The following is a 17,935-nucleotide window of genomic DNA, read 5'->3' on the forward strand; positions in this document are numbered from 1 at the left end:
GGATTTTAGCTGCTCTCAGACTCATAATATCATTAGGTATGAAGTGGTGTTTTTTTCTCTGCGGAAAGGCGTTAATGTGAAGTGTGGTAGTGTAGGTCACGTAAGAGAAAATCACTATGAGGGGGCCCGGGTTGATCCTGGATCAGCTCTGTATAGAAAGAGCTTACAAACAAACCTGTTCCAAAGATCTGGGCAGTTTGACAGCTTATTATTGGGTGACCTTTGACCCCCTAAAGCCCAGAGAGAGGTCTTCATCCTGCTTGTTATCCTCAGCTGAACCTTAGCATTGACCTTTACACAGCGGCTCGACACTTTAGAAGCACACCTTGCATTTTGAAGAAAAGAAAAAAAAAGAAGAAATGATATATTTATAGTGTACACATAATTCATCTGTGCTGCTCTTTATTATTTAACATTTCCAGCTGGGAAAAAGTCAAATGACCTCATATATATATCAAAATACAGCCGCTGCTAGACCTGTAGTATTTGTCATTGTAGGGCAGTGTCAGAAACGGAGATTACATTATAAATGTGCAAATAATTTAATACAGTCCTCCCTGGATAATATAGCATCTAGGATTATTACACATTAACTCGTTAAGGGGATTCCAGGGTGTTTCTGCTCCGCCCCAGTGAGAAATAAATAAATAAATAAAGTGAAACAACGGCGTAACAGGATAGATTAAAGGTGTGTTATTGTGCTGAGTCTGTGAAAATGGCTCAGGGCCTGCCTGACCTCTGGGAGTAATCTGGGATCGCTCTAATTCAGGACAGATTAACCGGCTTCATCTGCAGCATCCTGGGCTCTGCACCTTCCTCACACGCACACGTCCACATGGGACCACACCTCGAACAACAGTCGGAGCCATCGCGACGCTGCGTATAGTTGTGTGATTATTAAATTCACTTTGAAGGAGGAACGGATGGGTGAAGTAGGAGAAATGAGGCCAGCTGTTGCTCACTACATAATCCCAGTGAAACATAATCCCTACTTTATACCTACAAGAATCCTGACTGGATGACCGGCCTGCACTGGATTGGACTGGGATGGAAATAGAGCACGCACACACACAGAAAGAGAGGGAGAGACAGTGATTCCCGGTCTCTGCACAACTCTGAAAGACCATCCTCAGTGCATTAGCATCATAAAGTCAACCAATTATATGGAAACATTAGCTGTTCCTCTGCTCTGACTGAGGGGACTGAGGCTTGGAGGCTTTGATATCGTTCCAGTTGCCACATTTCCCGTTGAGCTTTCATGTATTTGTGTGAGACTGCGGCGTGACGGACGAAGGTTTGAACAGTACGGCTCACAGCGAAGGCACACCAGGCCAGCCTGGCAGCAGAACCAACAGATAAAAACCAAACAGGAGCAATCAAAACGGCTCTGTTTCGTTAGTACATCGGCAGCCGAGCTTTCTAATCTCCCATGAAAAGATGTGACTGAAGTGATAAAGAGGAGGAGGGGAGGGGGGGCTTGTGATCCTTCAGTTATGTGGAGTGGGCTGCCGCCGTACTGAGTGTAAATGTCACAATAACAGTTGTTGGTAAAGGAAGGCGAGTGGGGGGTGGGGGGTGGGGGAGAAGGTGATGGCTCTGTAGCAACATGACAAACTTGTAAGTGTACATGGGAATAAGCTTGCCAGCCATTTTCAAATGTCAAAGGTATTGGCTGTAATGAGATTGAACTGGCTTTGGTTGAAGGGAATTAGCAGCAGCTCTGACACTGTGGTGACATGTCGCCCTCTGGTGGTCAAACACGGGCTGAGCAACAGTGGACAGATGGTGACACTACAGCAGTGAGAGATTCAATTGCTTAGAGAAATAGGCCGATTTTAAATAGAAATTATTTTTAGAGATGAGTTAGATCCACAAACTGATTATTTCTTTCTTTAAAAACTTCTGATCTGTACTGGATTGATTTTGACTCAACAGGTTTCAATTCTCTATGTTGTAGTTTAAAAGTAGCACATGACTCCTGTTTAATGAACTTTGTGTTATATTTCATGCAAGAGTTGTGCTTTATAAAAAAAAGTTATCGTTGTCATAACATGCAGGGTGACCGGGATTCACTGATGAAAAAGGAAAAGTCCGCACACCAGCGAAAGCTCCAGAGCAAGGGGACAGGGATTCACTCCCACTAAGTTTTTCATATTAAAAATATACTCACACTTTAAGTTGGTTTGAATTTTATATTTTTTCTGCATAATTTATTCTTTTTTATTTATTTTTACCTTGTTCACTCATACAAACCATACTCTTACTAGTTCTCCATGACCACCCACACTGCAATATCTTTGACCAAACAACATGTATAAATAATATATTTCTACTTGTACATAACAGTAGCCCACATATCTTTGTTTATTTTATATATATTTATATTCTTGTACATAGTAAATCCTTTATTTTATTCCTTATTTATTTACGCATCCTGTACTCTTTGCTACTGTTACAAGAGAATTTCCCACATGTGGGATCAATAAAGAGTCTTACTGTATGCCTTATGTCTTATGTCTCACACAAATAACAGTGGAGTCCTACTGTCCAGATTTGTTCTTTGCCACTGAGCGTGGTTTCTAGCTGGGAGCAGGTGATGGTGGTTGTAGCTTCAGCCATCTTTGTCTTTATATTACAAAAGGTTATAATACGTCCTCTATGTGGTGCTACAGTACGTCTTCAAGGAAGATTCTACACGGTTATCAACTATTTGAAAGTGACAAGATTGGTCAGGGCTATCTGGTTAGCATGCTAGCTGTAGAAATAAAGATGTAATAGAGTCACGAGTTAATAGTAAGTAGTTAATAGAATACATTTTATGCTGAAGTTATGTTTCTTCTAGACTGGGTAATAAACTGTGTTTTTCTTGATTTTATTGTGGAAGTATTTATTTCAAGCTAATTTAAAGTAACTGAGAGGAAGAAGTTTGCCACCAGTTTACATACAGCTAGGTTATATATCAATTAAATGGATACAAAAGAGGTCTTTTTGTAATGGATATTTGAAATAGCACCATGGTACCGATGCTCACACCAGTATCAGATGTAGTTTTCACGGCCACATTGACTGATGAACCTTGAACGCCATGTGTGCGGTGCCTACCTCAGATGCAACAGGGATATTGACCATCTTCTTGGTGGAAGCCACATGGCCGACGATGCCCATGTCCAACGGGTACACAATCTCACTGTCAGGCTGCACCAGACAGTCGTCGAACGCCGCATCTTTATGGACGTTGAATAACCTGCGGGTAAAGAAAGGAGAGGACAATAGAAAAAAGAAGGATGATAAAATTATAATGTGTTTTTTCACACAATCTCAAGTAAAACAGTTAAAAACAGTTAATCCGCCTTTCAGACAAAACTCAATCACCACAGAGAGGGAATGTAAATGTTTCTCAGCACTAAACAATGCGCCCGTAAGCAAGGCAACTCCATTCAACAGGTGTTTTTGTAGCAAGCTCCTTTCATGGGCATGAAAATGTGTAATTGCATAAATAGAAAGGGTACAAATCTGGGATACTCAATGAACAGTCTGTGATTTAAATGAACTGGAACTGTATGAATGTGAGGCAGTGTGCTTCTGAAAAACAACATCTGTGTTCATTAAATATGCTCCCCTGAAGATTAGCCTGGAAACGTAGGCAATGTGCTCAAACCTGGCAACGTTACAGAAACGTTCCCTTACCAGGTAACAGCGAGGTGGACGAAATGCAAACATGAAGAGGAAGCAGTGTAACTTTGAAATAGTATGAGAGAAGAATACGTTTTGATTTTCTCCTTTCATGGAGCAGCTGGAGGAATGTGTGCACTTCATCCTCACACGGGAAAAACAAATGTGCAGTGACCTTGTTGCCAGCTCGGCCACGCCGTTCCTCTGCCGGTACATGAAGAGACTCATGCGGTCGGCCCTCATCATGAAGCTGAGGTGTCTCATGAGGTTGAAGATGGACTTCTCCATCTGCAGGTTGTCCTGGATGTCGCGCACCAAGTCGAACATGACTTCACTCTCCTCCACCGTCGACAGCTCGTGAAACTGGGAGACGTCCAACGCCACCTTACGGTTGCCATCCAGCAGGTTGGAAATGACCTTAGGTCGCATGAAGACGTCATAGTACTGCTTGGCGAATTCTGGGTTAGCGTCCAGGAACTTCTCCGCTGCTGCTGCATCCACCATGGCTGCTGCTGAAAAAACATTTATAGACATGACAGTTTAAAACAGATGGTAGAAAAGTTCTGGGCTGGATGTTACAGTAGCAGGTCAAATTAAAAAGTGAGAAAGAGGTTATGGAGAGTGCCCACAAAATATCTTCTTTCATCCAACAATTGATTATTAATTACTTTGCAAGTCACTTAACCTACAATGATCCACAAGAAAAAAAACTCCCATTTGGAATTGTAGTTAATTATGGACGACTGTATAAATCAAGGGGTGTCAAACTCATTTTACTTCAGGGGACACATACAGCGCAATATGATCTCAATTTGATCTGGGTCGGACCAGTAAAATAATAGCATGATAACCTATAAATAAAAAGAACTTTGAATTTTCCCCTTTATTTTAGTACATTATTAAAGGGACGAGGAGGAGTTTGTATTTGGTTATAAAAAAAGTCTCATATTAATGTGGATGAATCTACGTTACCCAGTTATTAATGGGTCAATTTTAGATAAATATATGGTTTGGTCTTATTATTATTAGTGGTGGACGCTGCCCGGCGGGTCATGGGAATAACGCCAACGAATCGCCGTTTATGGTCGGAATTACGTCAGTATCTGATCGTCTTCAAACCTCCGACTTTCGTTCTTGATCAATGAAAACATTCTTGGCAAATGTTTTCTCTTTGGTCCGTCTTGCGCCGGTCCAAGAATTTCACAGTGTGCGTGGAGGCTCATGGGAAATGTAGTGTGAAAACACTTCGCTTTCAAAAACTCCTCGTTGTCCCTTTAAGATGTTTACAGTTAATGAACTATGCTTTTATAAAACATATTATGAACAACCTAAAATTTCTTGATGAAAAAAAGGGCAATTTCAACAAGATTATGCCTCTTCTGTCTTCTGTGTAATTTTCACGCTTGGCAAATTCATCCTGAGGGCCGGATTGGACCTACTGCCGGTTTTGGCCCACGGGCCGCATGTTTGACACCCCTGGTCTAAAGGTTTCACTGTCTTCATGAGCTAGCTGCTAACTTTGTTGAGTAGGTACTGTAGCAGTGATGTAACAGTGGGTTTCTGGTCACCTGTAAAAAACAAACAAAAAACAGCTGCCTGCTGCAGCTGGAAACGGTGCTGATGAGAGCACTCACACTGAATCCTAGTACATGTGCTGTGAAACCAAAAGAACAAACTAAAAGAGGCTGAAGAAGCTAGGCAGAGCTGCAGAGTCAGAGGATAATTCTCTGTGTCCATGTGTGTGACTCAATATGTCCTGATCAAAACTATCTCTGGTTATTCCCTTCAGTAAATATTAGTTATCTCATACTTTCCTATAATTATCCCTTGTGGCTCTCAATACACCGTTATGTAATAATGCCCAATGTTCATCACATGGAGATTCATCAATAAAGCTACAACAATCACAAGGTATTCATGTTATATAATATGTTATGATGTGATGATATAATAAAGCACAGTCAATGTGAATGTCCCATAAATTAAAAGAAGCCCTCCTACCTGTGTGAGTTCTTGTATTGTCTCCAGTAAAGTGTATAATCCCTCTGTCCTACTAACCAAGTCTGCAGGCGCCTGAGAAAAGAAAAGGGATTACCAGGATGGTTTTAAATGGTCATGTGTGAACATAAGCCCGCATCCAATTACAACGCTGGGATTACGATACCTTCCCATGTTTATTGACACAACCTGGGATTCCTGTCTCTGTACTCACTATAAGGCACTCGAGGGCTCTCCATGGGAATTAAAACACAGAGAGCCTGTTGAACTGAAATATTCTGTTCATTAGCCTTTCATCAGCCACTCGTATTTTGGCAGACACCTCCACTCAAAATTGCTTATTAGCAGCACCAGATCAAGCATTTTTAATAGGGATGTAGTTTTAGTTGCACACACTATTAGTCAAAACGCAGTGATCTAAATTGAACAATTTGCAAAGTGGAGGAGATGAAAGGGGTTAAAATCAAAGAGTTTCAATGTAAATGACTTAATTTTCATAGAATCAAAACCGTGACCTGAATTTATAACGTCAACCAGCTTTCATGTGAGATCTTTAGATTTGTGTTTGATATTTTAACCATGGTTCATCATATAAACTTGAGAGATTAGACTTGTATTTCTTTGATGACTTTTAGAGGTTCAAAATCAACTTTTCCCAAACTTACATACTTTACTGCAAAAATGTCGACTCACCTTATTAAAGTTTTTAGACAATAGGCCAATGTGCTTGTGTCCACATCAGGAGACATTAGTGACACTTGATCTGAAGTATGTCTTTTCAGAATAAAGGTCTTCTGATCTCCAGCCTTATGCAAACATTAAATTGCAACATGATTATATTCCATGCATAAATGTTTGGACAACATTTAAATACTTTTCAAGCTTTGTTGTTAATTAAGACTGAGTGGTCCCATTTTATTTATATCTTTTAAATTGATACCATTATTTTACTTGTACACACGTTGAAATAAGGTTTGAAAATGTAAAAATAATCATTTGTCCATTTTCCTCAATAACTTTTTACCTTTTCTGTTCTTTCTTTCTATAAAATATTTGCAATACATACTTAACTTAGTGTTGTCATTAAAACGTATTCATTATTCAGCTATGATCATATAGGACATCAGCAAAACTGTGAGTGTAGACTCACCTCCCTTTCTGATGCCCCCTGAGGTGTATGTTTTATATATAGTGTGATTCAATATTGGTGGTTATGTCATTGTACAAACATACTATTACACTTACTTACTGTGTTTCCCAGAGCTCATAATGTTTCGTTTCCCTCCTCTCTCTGGTGATGAACCTCCTATCAGTCACCTGCACACCCTTTCTGAGAAATATGAGACAAAAATGTAATAACAGAGTCATACTGTATAACAAAATAAACTTTTTCACAACTATGCAGATGGTTTTACGTGTGCTGAGTGACAATTAAGGGTGTGTTCAGAGAGAAGTACAGCTAAGAGAGCACTCACTACTTTTGTGTATCTCATAACCAACATCAGCATGACACATTAACTTATTTAAAGAGAAGTATCCAATCATATAGCTGGAGGACATTATTCGATCCCTATTAGTTGTCAATAATGCAACAGCTACAAAAAATACAATAAACATAACTTACAAAATGTATACATTTCAAATAGACATATTAGTCACTTCATTGGGAAAATGCATTATTGTCTTTATTTCTGTGATCATAACAGCCAAATATAACATTTCTGAAGTAAAGAATGAAGTCAAAGAAGACAAAGTTAAGTATAGAGGAGTGAAGCTAAGGTAAGCTAAGGTAAGCTAAGGTAATTAGCGATCATTTATGTACTTTTTGCTCTTTAAAAGTGATTGGCAGTTATATCCATATGTTCTGAGAGTGTGCCGCAGTAGCCAGATTTTGGAAGGTGGTTGCCTTTAACCTTTCTAACTTGCTTGCTGCACTCATTTTGAATGATTTTATCAAGACTAGGCCTTCGTTTGACATTCAACAAAAAACAAGCATAGTTATAGCTGGTCTTACAGCAGCAAAGAAACTCTTTATGTATGTATGTATGTATGTGTATGTATGTATGTATGTATGTATGTATGTATGTATGTATGTATGTATCCTCCAGAGCTGTATTTTTGTAGTATGTGCATATATAGTATTCGTATTTTCTTCTTCTTCTCTTTTTGTAAGTTTATATTTTTTCCTAAAAATAAAATTTTGATCACAAATAAAAAGTATAAAGGAGTTCATATCTTTCCAAAGTTAATGTGTAAATTCACAAGACCAAAACGAATAAGAGACGGTTTCAGAATGCAGTTCACATAAAGAACATGTCACGTCAGTATTACTATCTCATTATTATTGGGCGAGGTGTCTTTTTACCTCCAAAGTGACTCCTCTTAAGTCACACACTATCTTTGACTCCGCGGGTCATGTGACGTTCACCACGCGCTCCATAAAACGTCATCACGCACGGCGCTGCCAACTAGTGTAAAATGAATTTGAGGCGGAATGAAAGTCGGAACTATGAACACAGCTTCACATTAACTTGGTAAAAGCGGCTGGCTCGAGCTCAGGTCAGTATGTTTTACACATTCAGTACGACATGTTGTCTCTGTCGGAGCAGTAACAAACTGTCACGTTGTGTTGTTTCAGTTTTGCTAAAAAGTTTAAAACCGGTGTGTCCACGTTGACAACTTTGTTTACAATGGTACTCATTCATATCTGCGCTGCCGCAGCGGTGGCAGCTCCAGGCCCGACTCGGCTCATTAAACTGGGCACATTAAGTTCATTAATGTCAGCTGTTGTAAATATGGGCATTTACTGTCGCTGGGGTTTTATTTATATCGCACCTCAGCTCATAAAGTGACGCTGCTCTGCTTCCCAGTATTGACTGGCAGCATTTAAATAGCCCGGGGACGTGTGCATTAATCCCATTAACGCCACTACACATCCCTCCTCTTGGGAAACTACACCAGGTTGATGTTATTGTGTGGCTGTTAACGTTATAATGGTGACAAAGCTTCAAGTACCGTGCATACCTTTACAAGAGTATCATGGTGATATGGTGATGTAGAGTCATAGCTCTTGAACGCCTACAGTTAATAGGAGATTTTACACAGAAAAATAAGTCCAGTCTGATCTCACTTGGGTTTGAAGGTTTAAGTTTTGTTTCAAAGTTTTTATGTTATGAAACCAAATGAGCCTCCAGTTTCCCCAAGTCTGTTTAAACATATGCCAAACTTTAACCTACACTTCAGCAGATGTTCGACTTGTTAAAATAATTAAATGCAAAACAACAGAAATACCATAATGAATGGGAACTAAATAAGGCTATAATAAAATCAGTATCAGTAAAGGTCCCTTCACTAAGTAGCTCAAGCCTGTTACATAATGACTTAACTGATCAAAGCTGTACAGGGGGAGTAATGTACACACACCACAGTGTGGTAGGTTCTAGTACGGGCTTATGTTTTCACTGACGGTGTAAGACGAACTGTGTGTGAACAAGGGGGAAGTGTCTGTATCTGTATTGTGGTGTAACACGAAGCAGAAGAAATATGTCTCTGCCTCAGCAAATTGTCAGAAATATGCAGCCAGGCCCACAGGAACTGACCCGACATTTGATAGCAGTTCACCCCTCGCCCTCCACCTCCACTCCACCCTGCTTCTAAAGTGTTATGTGGTCACTGCTAAAGCGAGGGGAGGCATTTTTCTACTGATAAGGTTCAAATCTGTTGTGGTCGGAGATAATGTTGGTTACACACCTGAGTAAACTGAAACTGAACATCTTTCTTTCTTTTTAAAAAAAAATCCACATCAGGTGCTCGATCATGACTCATGGCGATGACTGCTGTGCAGCAGCAGAGGATGGCGTGGAGAGCGACCAACAGCAGCCGCTCATTCTGGAGAGAGTGCAGAAAGAGGAGGAGAAGAGCTGTCGAACGGCCGCGATACGCCGACTGAAGAAACACTGCTCATGTACACCAGAGAAAGCCAAATCCAAAGTACTGGGCTTCTTCCCCATTGTGCAATGGCTGCCACGCTACAAGCTCAGGGACTGGATTTTGGGCGACTGCATGTCAGGACTGATTGTTGGAATCCTATTGGTCCCCCAGTCCATAGCTTACTCCTTATTGGCCAGTCAGGACCCTATATATGGTCTCTATACTTCTTTCTTCTCCTCCATCATCTACGCCCTCTTGGGCACCTCTAGACACATCTCGGTGGGGATCTTTGGGGTGCTGTGTTTACTGGTGGGGCAGGTTGTGGACAGGGAGTTGGCGTTGGCAGGTTACCTCACAGAGAGCAGCATCACCGGCGGCGGTAACGCCAGCGCCGTCCTGCTGGCTGCCCAGGGGAATGGCAGCGTCGGGGTGGCCTGCGACAGAAGCTGCTATGCGATCACAGTGGGAGCCACGGTTACCTTTACTGCTGGGGTTTACCAGGTGAGTAAGCAGGGGCAGGATCTCATGGACTAGACAGAGAGAAATGATCACATGCTAATGTCAGTAAATGCTTCTGTAGTTCTTCAGGTGCCTATTTTAATCCTGTTTATCCTGTTCTCTCAGGTGCTCATGGGCATTTTCCAGGTTGGCTTCGTCTCCGTCTACCTCTCCGACTCCCTCCTCAGTGGCTTCGCTACAGGAGCCTCCCTGACCATCCTCACCTCCCAGTTCAAGTACCTTCTGGGTCTGAAGATCCCCCGGCCTCAGGGCTGGTTCACCCTCTTCCAGACCTGGTACAGCCTCTTCACCAACCTGGGGAACACCAACATTTGTGACCTGGTGACCAGTGTGGTGTGTTTGCTGGTACTGATACCAACAAAGGAGCTGAATGATCGCTTTAAAGCCAAACTACCGGTAAAGATTAACTGCAGATTAGTTCATTTTGATAGAACAGTTATAATCATCTAGATCTGGTATACATGACTTTTTTTTGGTCGAAAAACTACAATGAACCAATTGCAAAGTCAGAAACCTATTGCATTACAACACAGGATGTATACTGTCTGACCACTGTAATACAATAAGATGGTAATGTCAGATGGCTCAATTACATGGTTACTCACCTTTACAACACTTTCAATTCAAGATATCATCAGCGGCCGCCCCATGTAGAGGCTACAGTCCTCAACGCAGGCGTCCCCGGTTTGAATCACGCGTCGGGCAGACCTTTCCTGCATGTCATTCCCCCTCTCTCTGCCTCCCCCTTTCCTGTCTATCTCACTATGTGCTATCAAGTAAAGGCAAAAAAGCCCCAAAAATACTTAAAAAAAAAAGATATTTGTTTTGTACGAAATCATGGTACAGTATACATTATCTCAAGACACTTTAGGATATTTCAAATCACTAGTTGACTTGTTCTGGCCCAGCTCCACTTTGATAGTGACAGAAATGTTAGTATGCCAGTGGTTGTAGGTCAAAGTGTAGCTGGGCTTAGGGGCAGACCACAAACAGATGTCCTTAATCTGTCAACATATGGGGAAAACCATTTTGATTGATGTTGATGTAATGGCACCCTTAGGCCAAACTCCATCTTTAATGACCTCGGATTAACACTCAATTTCTGCCCTGTACTATGAGAATTACTACTCTGTTGCTACTGTTGCTCACCCTGAGGTTTGCATGTTGTCATGATGCTGTGTAAAGCCCTTTGAGACAAACTGTTTGAAAATCAAAATGACCTTGCCTTGCCTACTCCTATCTACCTGTGATGAAACACAGCTTCTTAGTCTTGTTTGCCATTTTTCTCTTTCTTACCCAGGCCCCAATCCCCTTTGAGCTCTTTGTGGTGATCATTGCGACGGTGGCCTCTCACTTCGGCCACTTCACCACAGAGTACGGGTCTGATGTGGCCGGCGACATCCCCACAGGCTTCCTCCCGCCGCAGCTGCCCCTCTGGTCTCTGATTCCCAACGTGGCCGTCGACGCCTTCTCCATCGCCATCGTGGGGTTCGCCATCACCGTCTCGCTGTCGGAAATGTTCGCCAAGAAGCACGGCTACACGGTGGACGCCAACCAGGAGATGTACGCCATCGGCTTCTGCAACATCCTGCCCTCGTTTTTCCGCTGCTTCACCACCAGCGCCGCTCTGACCAAGACCCTCGTCAAGGAGTCCACCGGTTGTCAGACTCAAGTGTCGGGGCTGGTCAGCGCTCTGGTCCTGCTGCTGGTGCTTCTCGTCATCGCGCCGCTCTTCTACTCCCTTCAGAAGTGAGCATACAAACTCTTAATTAGTTGTCGATTTAAGGGTCCTCCTCAATTATTCCACTTGCAAATGAATCTCCTAAGTAGGAGTAGACATTTTACTAATTAACTCTGCTTGAATGACATCCTGCTCATCCTTATCACACAATTTTTTTTCTTTTTTACATCACTGACATTTGCACTTGTTGTTGCTACAGTTGTAAATTTAATAGTCTTGTCTGAAGAAAAAGGAAACTCTGAATGTCTTAGAGCCGTGAGCTGTAACTGTTTCCTAAAAATAGCACCTCCTTCTCCAAAAGCCTGTCAGAGCCGTCATGGCTGCTTAACTCACCCCAGCAATTTCACTCTTGAACAGTCAGACACATCATCTTGAGGAGAATCATCATTACAGAGCATACATCACCAGCCACATGTAACCGAGACCTATTCAGTTCGGCCCAGAGCCAACATTAATGTCTGTGTCCATGTTAACACAGTTTTACAAAAATACATATACTATATATTTCTATGAATATATGTGAAATATATGTCATGTATATGTGAAAATGACGTGAACACATATTCTTTTGGCTAAAAATGTATTTGGTGATAAAAGGAGCTTAAAAAATCTTTAAAATTGCAAGAAATTGAATCTTATTTGGAGTAAAACCTGCTTTAGGCATAAAATGTGTTTCTGTCGTTCCACTGTTCCAGTTTGTTCTGGTTCATAAGAGCACTTAAACATTTGCTTGTGGCGTCTATCTTTCTTTTTGTCAAAGGTTAACTTGTACAAATACTGATAACCTGTGGTTGTAGTTCAGGGTTGGTGCTGACTCTGCAGAGGCTGCGCTCGCTCAAATGTATTTGGGCAACAACATTTCAGTCCATTCTAATATCACAAGACTTGCTTGTTGGATAATGAGGAGCAGAGATAGGAATTAATAAAACAAGGGAGTTAATTGCTAACAAGAAAGATAACTGAGAGATGTGAGAATTGATCACTGGCTGATGATTGTGACTCAGGGTCATGATTAGTTTTTTTTTTTTGTTTTTTTTTTAAGAAGATTTGCTTCTAAAGTAAAAGATAGTTGCAGACGCGCTCACAGCTCCACTGATCATATCGAAAGTGTTTATCAAAAACCTGAATTGTAAAAGATCGAGGTTTCACTCTTCAAAATGCCCTAAAACAACGTCCATTCTTCAGAGTTGTGATTGGTTGCTGTATTCCTTGAACACATCTCTTAACCTTTGCCCTTTTTTTTTGTCTGCCCAGGTGTGTGCTGGCTGTCATCATCGTGGTCAACCTCCGTGGGGCTCTGCGAAAGTTCACCGACATCCCCCGCATGTGGCGTGCCAACCGCGTCGACGCCTCCATTTGGCTGGTCACCATGCTGACCTCGTCGCTGGTCAACACGGAGCTGGGTCTCCTCGTTGGGGTTTTGGTGTCGGCCTTCTGCGTCCTGGGCCGAACCCAGCAGGTTCAAGTCCTGGAGCTGGGCCGGGCTTCCACCAGAGAACGTTACGAGGACCTGTCGTCTTACCGCGGCCTTCAGACGCAACCAGGAGTGGCTGTTTTCAGATACGAGGCTCCCATCTACTACGCCAACCAGAGCTTGTTCAAAAAGTCTCTCTACAAGCGAGTGGGGCTCGACCCTGTGAGGGAGAAGACACGGCGCTTGAAGTTCGAGAAGAAGATGAGAAAACAGCAGGAGGAGGTTGCAGGAGATCCAAATATGAAGTCAGAGAAGGAGGAAGCTACAGCGACTGTGACCTTGATGCTTGATGAGAAGCCCCAGGCCCGTAGCTTACACAGCATAGTGATAGACTGCAGCGCCATCTTGTTTCTAGATACTGCTGGAGTGAACGCTCTGAAGGAAGTCCGCAAAGATTACGGAGAATTTGGGGTCAAGGTTGTCCTGGCCCAGTGTAATACCTCAGTACTGGACACTCTGGAACGAGGGGAGTACTACCCCGATACCAAAGGAGGTGATGGAGCGGAGAACAACGTTGTGTTCTACACCATCGAAGATGCCGTCCACTACGTCCAACGCCGCTCCACACCCAACGGAGACTGTGACACCAAATGCTAAGGAGATAATCTGTCCAAATATCTATGTTTACATGTATACAGTGTACATCTCACATAATCCAAGTCACTTACCGTCTATGTGCCTTTATGATGCTACAGTGGGAGCAGCAGTTAAAGGGAAATTTCTGTTTTTTACAATCTGGACCTTTTTTCTAGCATAAAATACGATCATTTACTCAGCCAGATAACTTAAGTGTCATTACGAGTTGATCCGATGAAATTAGATCCAGCCGAGAGCCGCGTATATCTATATAATGCAAGTCTACGGAATGCAGCTTCTAAGTAACACATTATCTGCCGCGAAACTCGTTCATTTCACCAATATTTTGTTATGACACGCTAGTGCTATTCCCCTCTGAGTCCGGGGTTAGCTGTTATCAACATCCGGGGTCTGTAGGTTGACCTATGTACTACTAACCTCTGACCTGGATGACGTCATCTCTGAGTGCCGTACGGCTTGTTTACCTGAAAGTTGCTACTGGACTTACTAAAGCCGGCTAGTTGCGCTAAAAATGGACCTGAATGCCGAAGCGGAATGATCATTGTCAGAATTAGTCGGGCAGCGGCTGGAGATGACATCATCCAGGTCAGATCTACTAACCTCTGACCTGGATGATGTCAACCTACAGACCCCGGATGTTGATAACGGCTAACCCCGGACTCAGAGGGGAATAGCACTAGCGTATCATAACAAAATATTGGTGAAATGAACGAGTTTCGCGGCCGATAATATGTTATTTAGAGGCTGCATTCCGGTGCCCTATAGACTTGCATTATATGGATATACGTGGCTCTCGGCTGGAGCTAATTTCGTCGGAACGACTTGTAATGACACCAAAGTTATCTGGGTGAGTAAATGATCGGATTTTATGCTAGAAACAAGGTCCAGATTGTAAAAAACGGAAATTACCCTTTAATAATATGGAGCTAAAGTACACAGTATATTAAAAACTGGAACTTCTCTTTGGCTCCATCTGAACTTCACAATCATTTCCTCTTTGCACAGTCATCTGACAACACAACACATCACACACAGTTATTTAGTGTCATATCTAAACCCAATTTGGTACAGGGACCTGAAACAGAAAATGCTGACTTCCACCATTTATGTTTCTGGAAATTTGTCACATGTGTAATGGCTGAAAATAGCCAGGATCATTGTTCACTAAAATTCAATGTAATTCCACACATTTTAATCCTGTAAGATTATAATGTGTGGAATCCTGTGGGCTAATATGATATCATGTATATTGTGTGGTGGGTTGGGAGTTATTAGTCAATTTAAAGGTTTAAATTGACAATGTTTTTCTGTTAAAAATAAATATATACAGTCTTTCTATGGCAAAAATCACAGATGGGGAAAAAATAGAATAGAAAAATCGAAAATAGCCAGACTGTAGCTCACTGTGAATGTACCCATAATGCAGTTTTCTCTCAGCGGAAACAATCAAGGGATTTTTTTTGTTTTTTTTCTTTCTGTGGGAAAGACTTAGTTGTGTTTACAAAGCCATGAAGTGATAATTTAACACTGATCTTTAAAAGAAGTGGGAAACAAACACATCTGTTACCTTTTGTTGCCTTTATCTTACACTGCCTTTAATGACGCCCGTTCAGTGCCTTTACTGTTGTAATGTTTTCATATCGAGTCATTTCACATATGAATGTCTGTCGTCTGTTATTGTTGTAACTGGACAACTTAAATGTTTGTTTTTGTTTTCCAAAGAGAGTAACATTAGTTCATGATCCACAATCGTATTACCTGGAGTTTATCTCAGAAACAACCTTGTGGGCCAGGACTGAATGTCTCACTTTGTCTGCTGCTTTATGTTTGCTCCATGTTTGCTGTGGGTGACAACATTACTGACGCAGCTTTAGCCTAAGTTATTATAGCCAAGTAAACAGCTGCCAGCTGGGTGGTGAATGGGAACAGAGTTTGAAAAAACTCTGTGATGAATGCTATGTGAGATTTACATCCAAACGGTCTTTGTGGACTTATGTCGAATTTAATTTCAGTTGTGCCTGTTGGACCTCAAGAACATTTTCTTTGAAAGACAAAAATGCTAATCTATAAGATTATTGTACCATTGATCTGCAAAGCATACCTCTAAAGTTCAGATAAAGAAAAACAAGGGTCCAGTCCTTTTTATTTCTCTGAAAGCTCAGGGTTGGCTTCTTGACAGTATGTTAGAGCGAAAGGTGTGACTGTAAACTTAGACTTAAACAATGTCCCAAATATTACAGAGCAGAAACGACAGGATGTTCTCAACAGCCTGAAACAACAGGTCCTTCTGGAGAATTAGGGATCACATGTTTTATCAAAAAACCCTGCAGGACAATGAGGTCACAGCCCTCACTGAAGCCTTTTGTAAAAATAAATAAATAAAAAAAAATTGATTAAAAGTCATATTTAAATGAAGAATGGGTTTAAATCCAACCCAGAATAAAAGACAGTTAAAGGAAAGGAGGATGAAGCATGTTGGAGAAGTTGATGCTATGTTTTCTACATTTCTTCACTTGTGTCTAAAACCAAAGTGCATTAAACTACCTATGAACATTACTTCTATAGCACTTAATATAACTTCATTTAAGTAGTGTCTTGTTATATTATTGTATGACATAAAAACTATTATAACTTCTGTAGCCTTTTATGTAGTAGTTTTGTTTTTCTTGTTTGTATTGTCATTGTTTTTTAAAAACAGAAATGTAACAAGCACAAAAACTGCCTCCATACAATTTTGGGGTTAGACTAGCTTTACTCTGCTTTTTATCCTTAAGCTAAACTGAATGTAAGAGTTTAATCTCAATTCAGGTCTATTTTCCGTATCATTTCTTATACATGTTTATGAAACTGCGGCTGTACAATTTATTCCAAAGTTCACTTATTCTGTACCCTTTAATAAAAACCTTTATATTTATGTATGTGGATAAGTGCCTTAACAGTAAATGGATCTCTTTACATCCAGGTATTCATGCTTGAGCAGCTACTGTATATTTTGGTTCTGTGGGATGAATATCAAAGCCCCATTGTTACTCTAAAAGCGCCAGGTCTACACATGCAGCTATGTGTATTTACAGAACACAGGAATGTTTTTGTGTGGAGCAGAACTGAGTGACGACTTGCACGACTTTCTATTCTTTGGTTTTCCCATCCCGTAATACTGCTCCACCCTTACAAAATAACCGCCTTTTACAGTCCGGCTAAGCATACTGGCTGAACCGGAGCTGGAGGAATCTGCCTCGGCCCCTCCCACTATAATGACATGTGCATATGTTGTGTGAGACGTCCTCACTACACAGTTCCCTTGTTTGAACCCGAGTGCATGTCGTCAAACTCTCAGTCAACGTCATGTCAAACCCTGGTAATGGTTTCAGGACATTTCTGACCCATGTCCTCTTGGCTGTTGTCCACTCGTAATGACTCTGTCCCCAGGTTAGATCAATACAAGTTCAACAGTAACTTGCATCATGCACTTCTAGTTCAGCTTCGATCTTACTCTGTTTTGTATTTGTTATGAATTAAAAGACAACTGTGATGCGATGGGGCTCCTGAAATGTTTTGTTAAATTAAATTGCTCAAACTAATCAGGAAGAACAAAAGATAATGTGTTTACTTTATTTAAAAGTGTTAATATAAACATGAAGGTTCAGGGCTGGTTGTTTTTTTTGTTTTTTTACGTTGAAGTTGGCTGTGATGTATTTTTTAAGACTTGGCCTTGGGACACACTTGGCCTTTTTTTCACGGCTTCTCTCTTCCAATATTTTTTACCGATAGAAATCGGAAGCAGCATTTTTACAATTCAATACAAAAAACACATTAAAAAGAAATTGGGTTCGCCTTAGGAATAACACTGTAAAAGTGCACTGTGTATAAACTCCTCAGGTTTATCATGCAGTTAGTCTAAAATACAAAAGAAGTGTCAAGTGGAAGAGTGAAAAATGTTCCATATTAAGTTCAATATTGTATTTTACTTCATGTGTGACTCGTGCCGTCGCTTTTGAATTAAT

General features: G+C 41.2%; 2 protein-coding genes across 2 annotated transcripts in view; one reads left to right on the plus strand and one right to left on the minus strand.

Moving 5' to 3' along the window:
* pde6a (phosphodiesterase 6A, cGMP-specific, rod, alpha) overlaps window positions 1-4,184 on the minus strand; it is a gene marked incomplete at its 3' end in the record, with an annotated part of 33,730 nt that extends 29,546 nt beyond the window's left edge. Inside the window, exons 1-2 of the mRNA XM_083980369.1 lie at window positions 3,848-4,184; window positions 3,103-3,244 (exon numbers count right to left, since the gene is read on the minus strand). Coding sequence (XP_083836495.1) covers window positions 3,103-3,244; window positions 3,848-4,176 — 471 coding nt within the window. The 5' untranslated portion in view covers window positions 4,177-4,184. The remainder of the gene's footprint in view (window positions 1-3,102; window positions 3,245-3,847) is intronic.
* A 3,964-nt stretch (window positions 4,185-8,148) lies between these two features.
* Window positions 8,149-14,091, plus strand: slc26a2 (solute carrier family 26 member 2). Its single transcript, XM_083980475.1, has 5 exons — window positions 8,149-8,229; window positions 9,477-10,101; window positions 10,225-10,515; window positions 11,420-11,868; window positions 13,115-14,091. The coding sequence occupies exons 2-5, from the start codon at window positions 9,487-9,489 to the stop codon at window positions 13,929-13,931; spliced, it is 2,172 nt and encodes a 723-aa protein (XP_083836601.1). The 5' UTR covers window positions 8,149-8,229; window positions 9,477-9,486; the 3' UTR covers window positions 13,932-14,091.
* Window positions 14,092-17,935: the final 3,844 nt, after the last annotated feature.

This window comes from Trachurus trachurus (assembly GCF_905171665.1).
Source record: "Trachurus trachurus genome assembly, chromosome: 10".
Taxonomy (NCBI): Eukaryota; Metazoa; Chordata; class Actinopteri; order Carangiformes; family Carangidae; genus Trachurus; species Trachurus trachurus.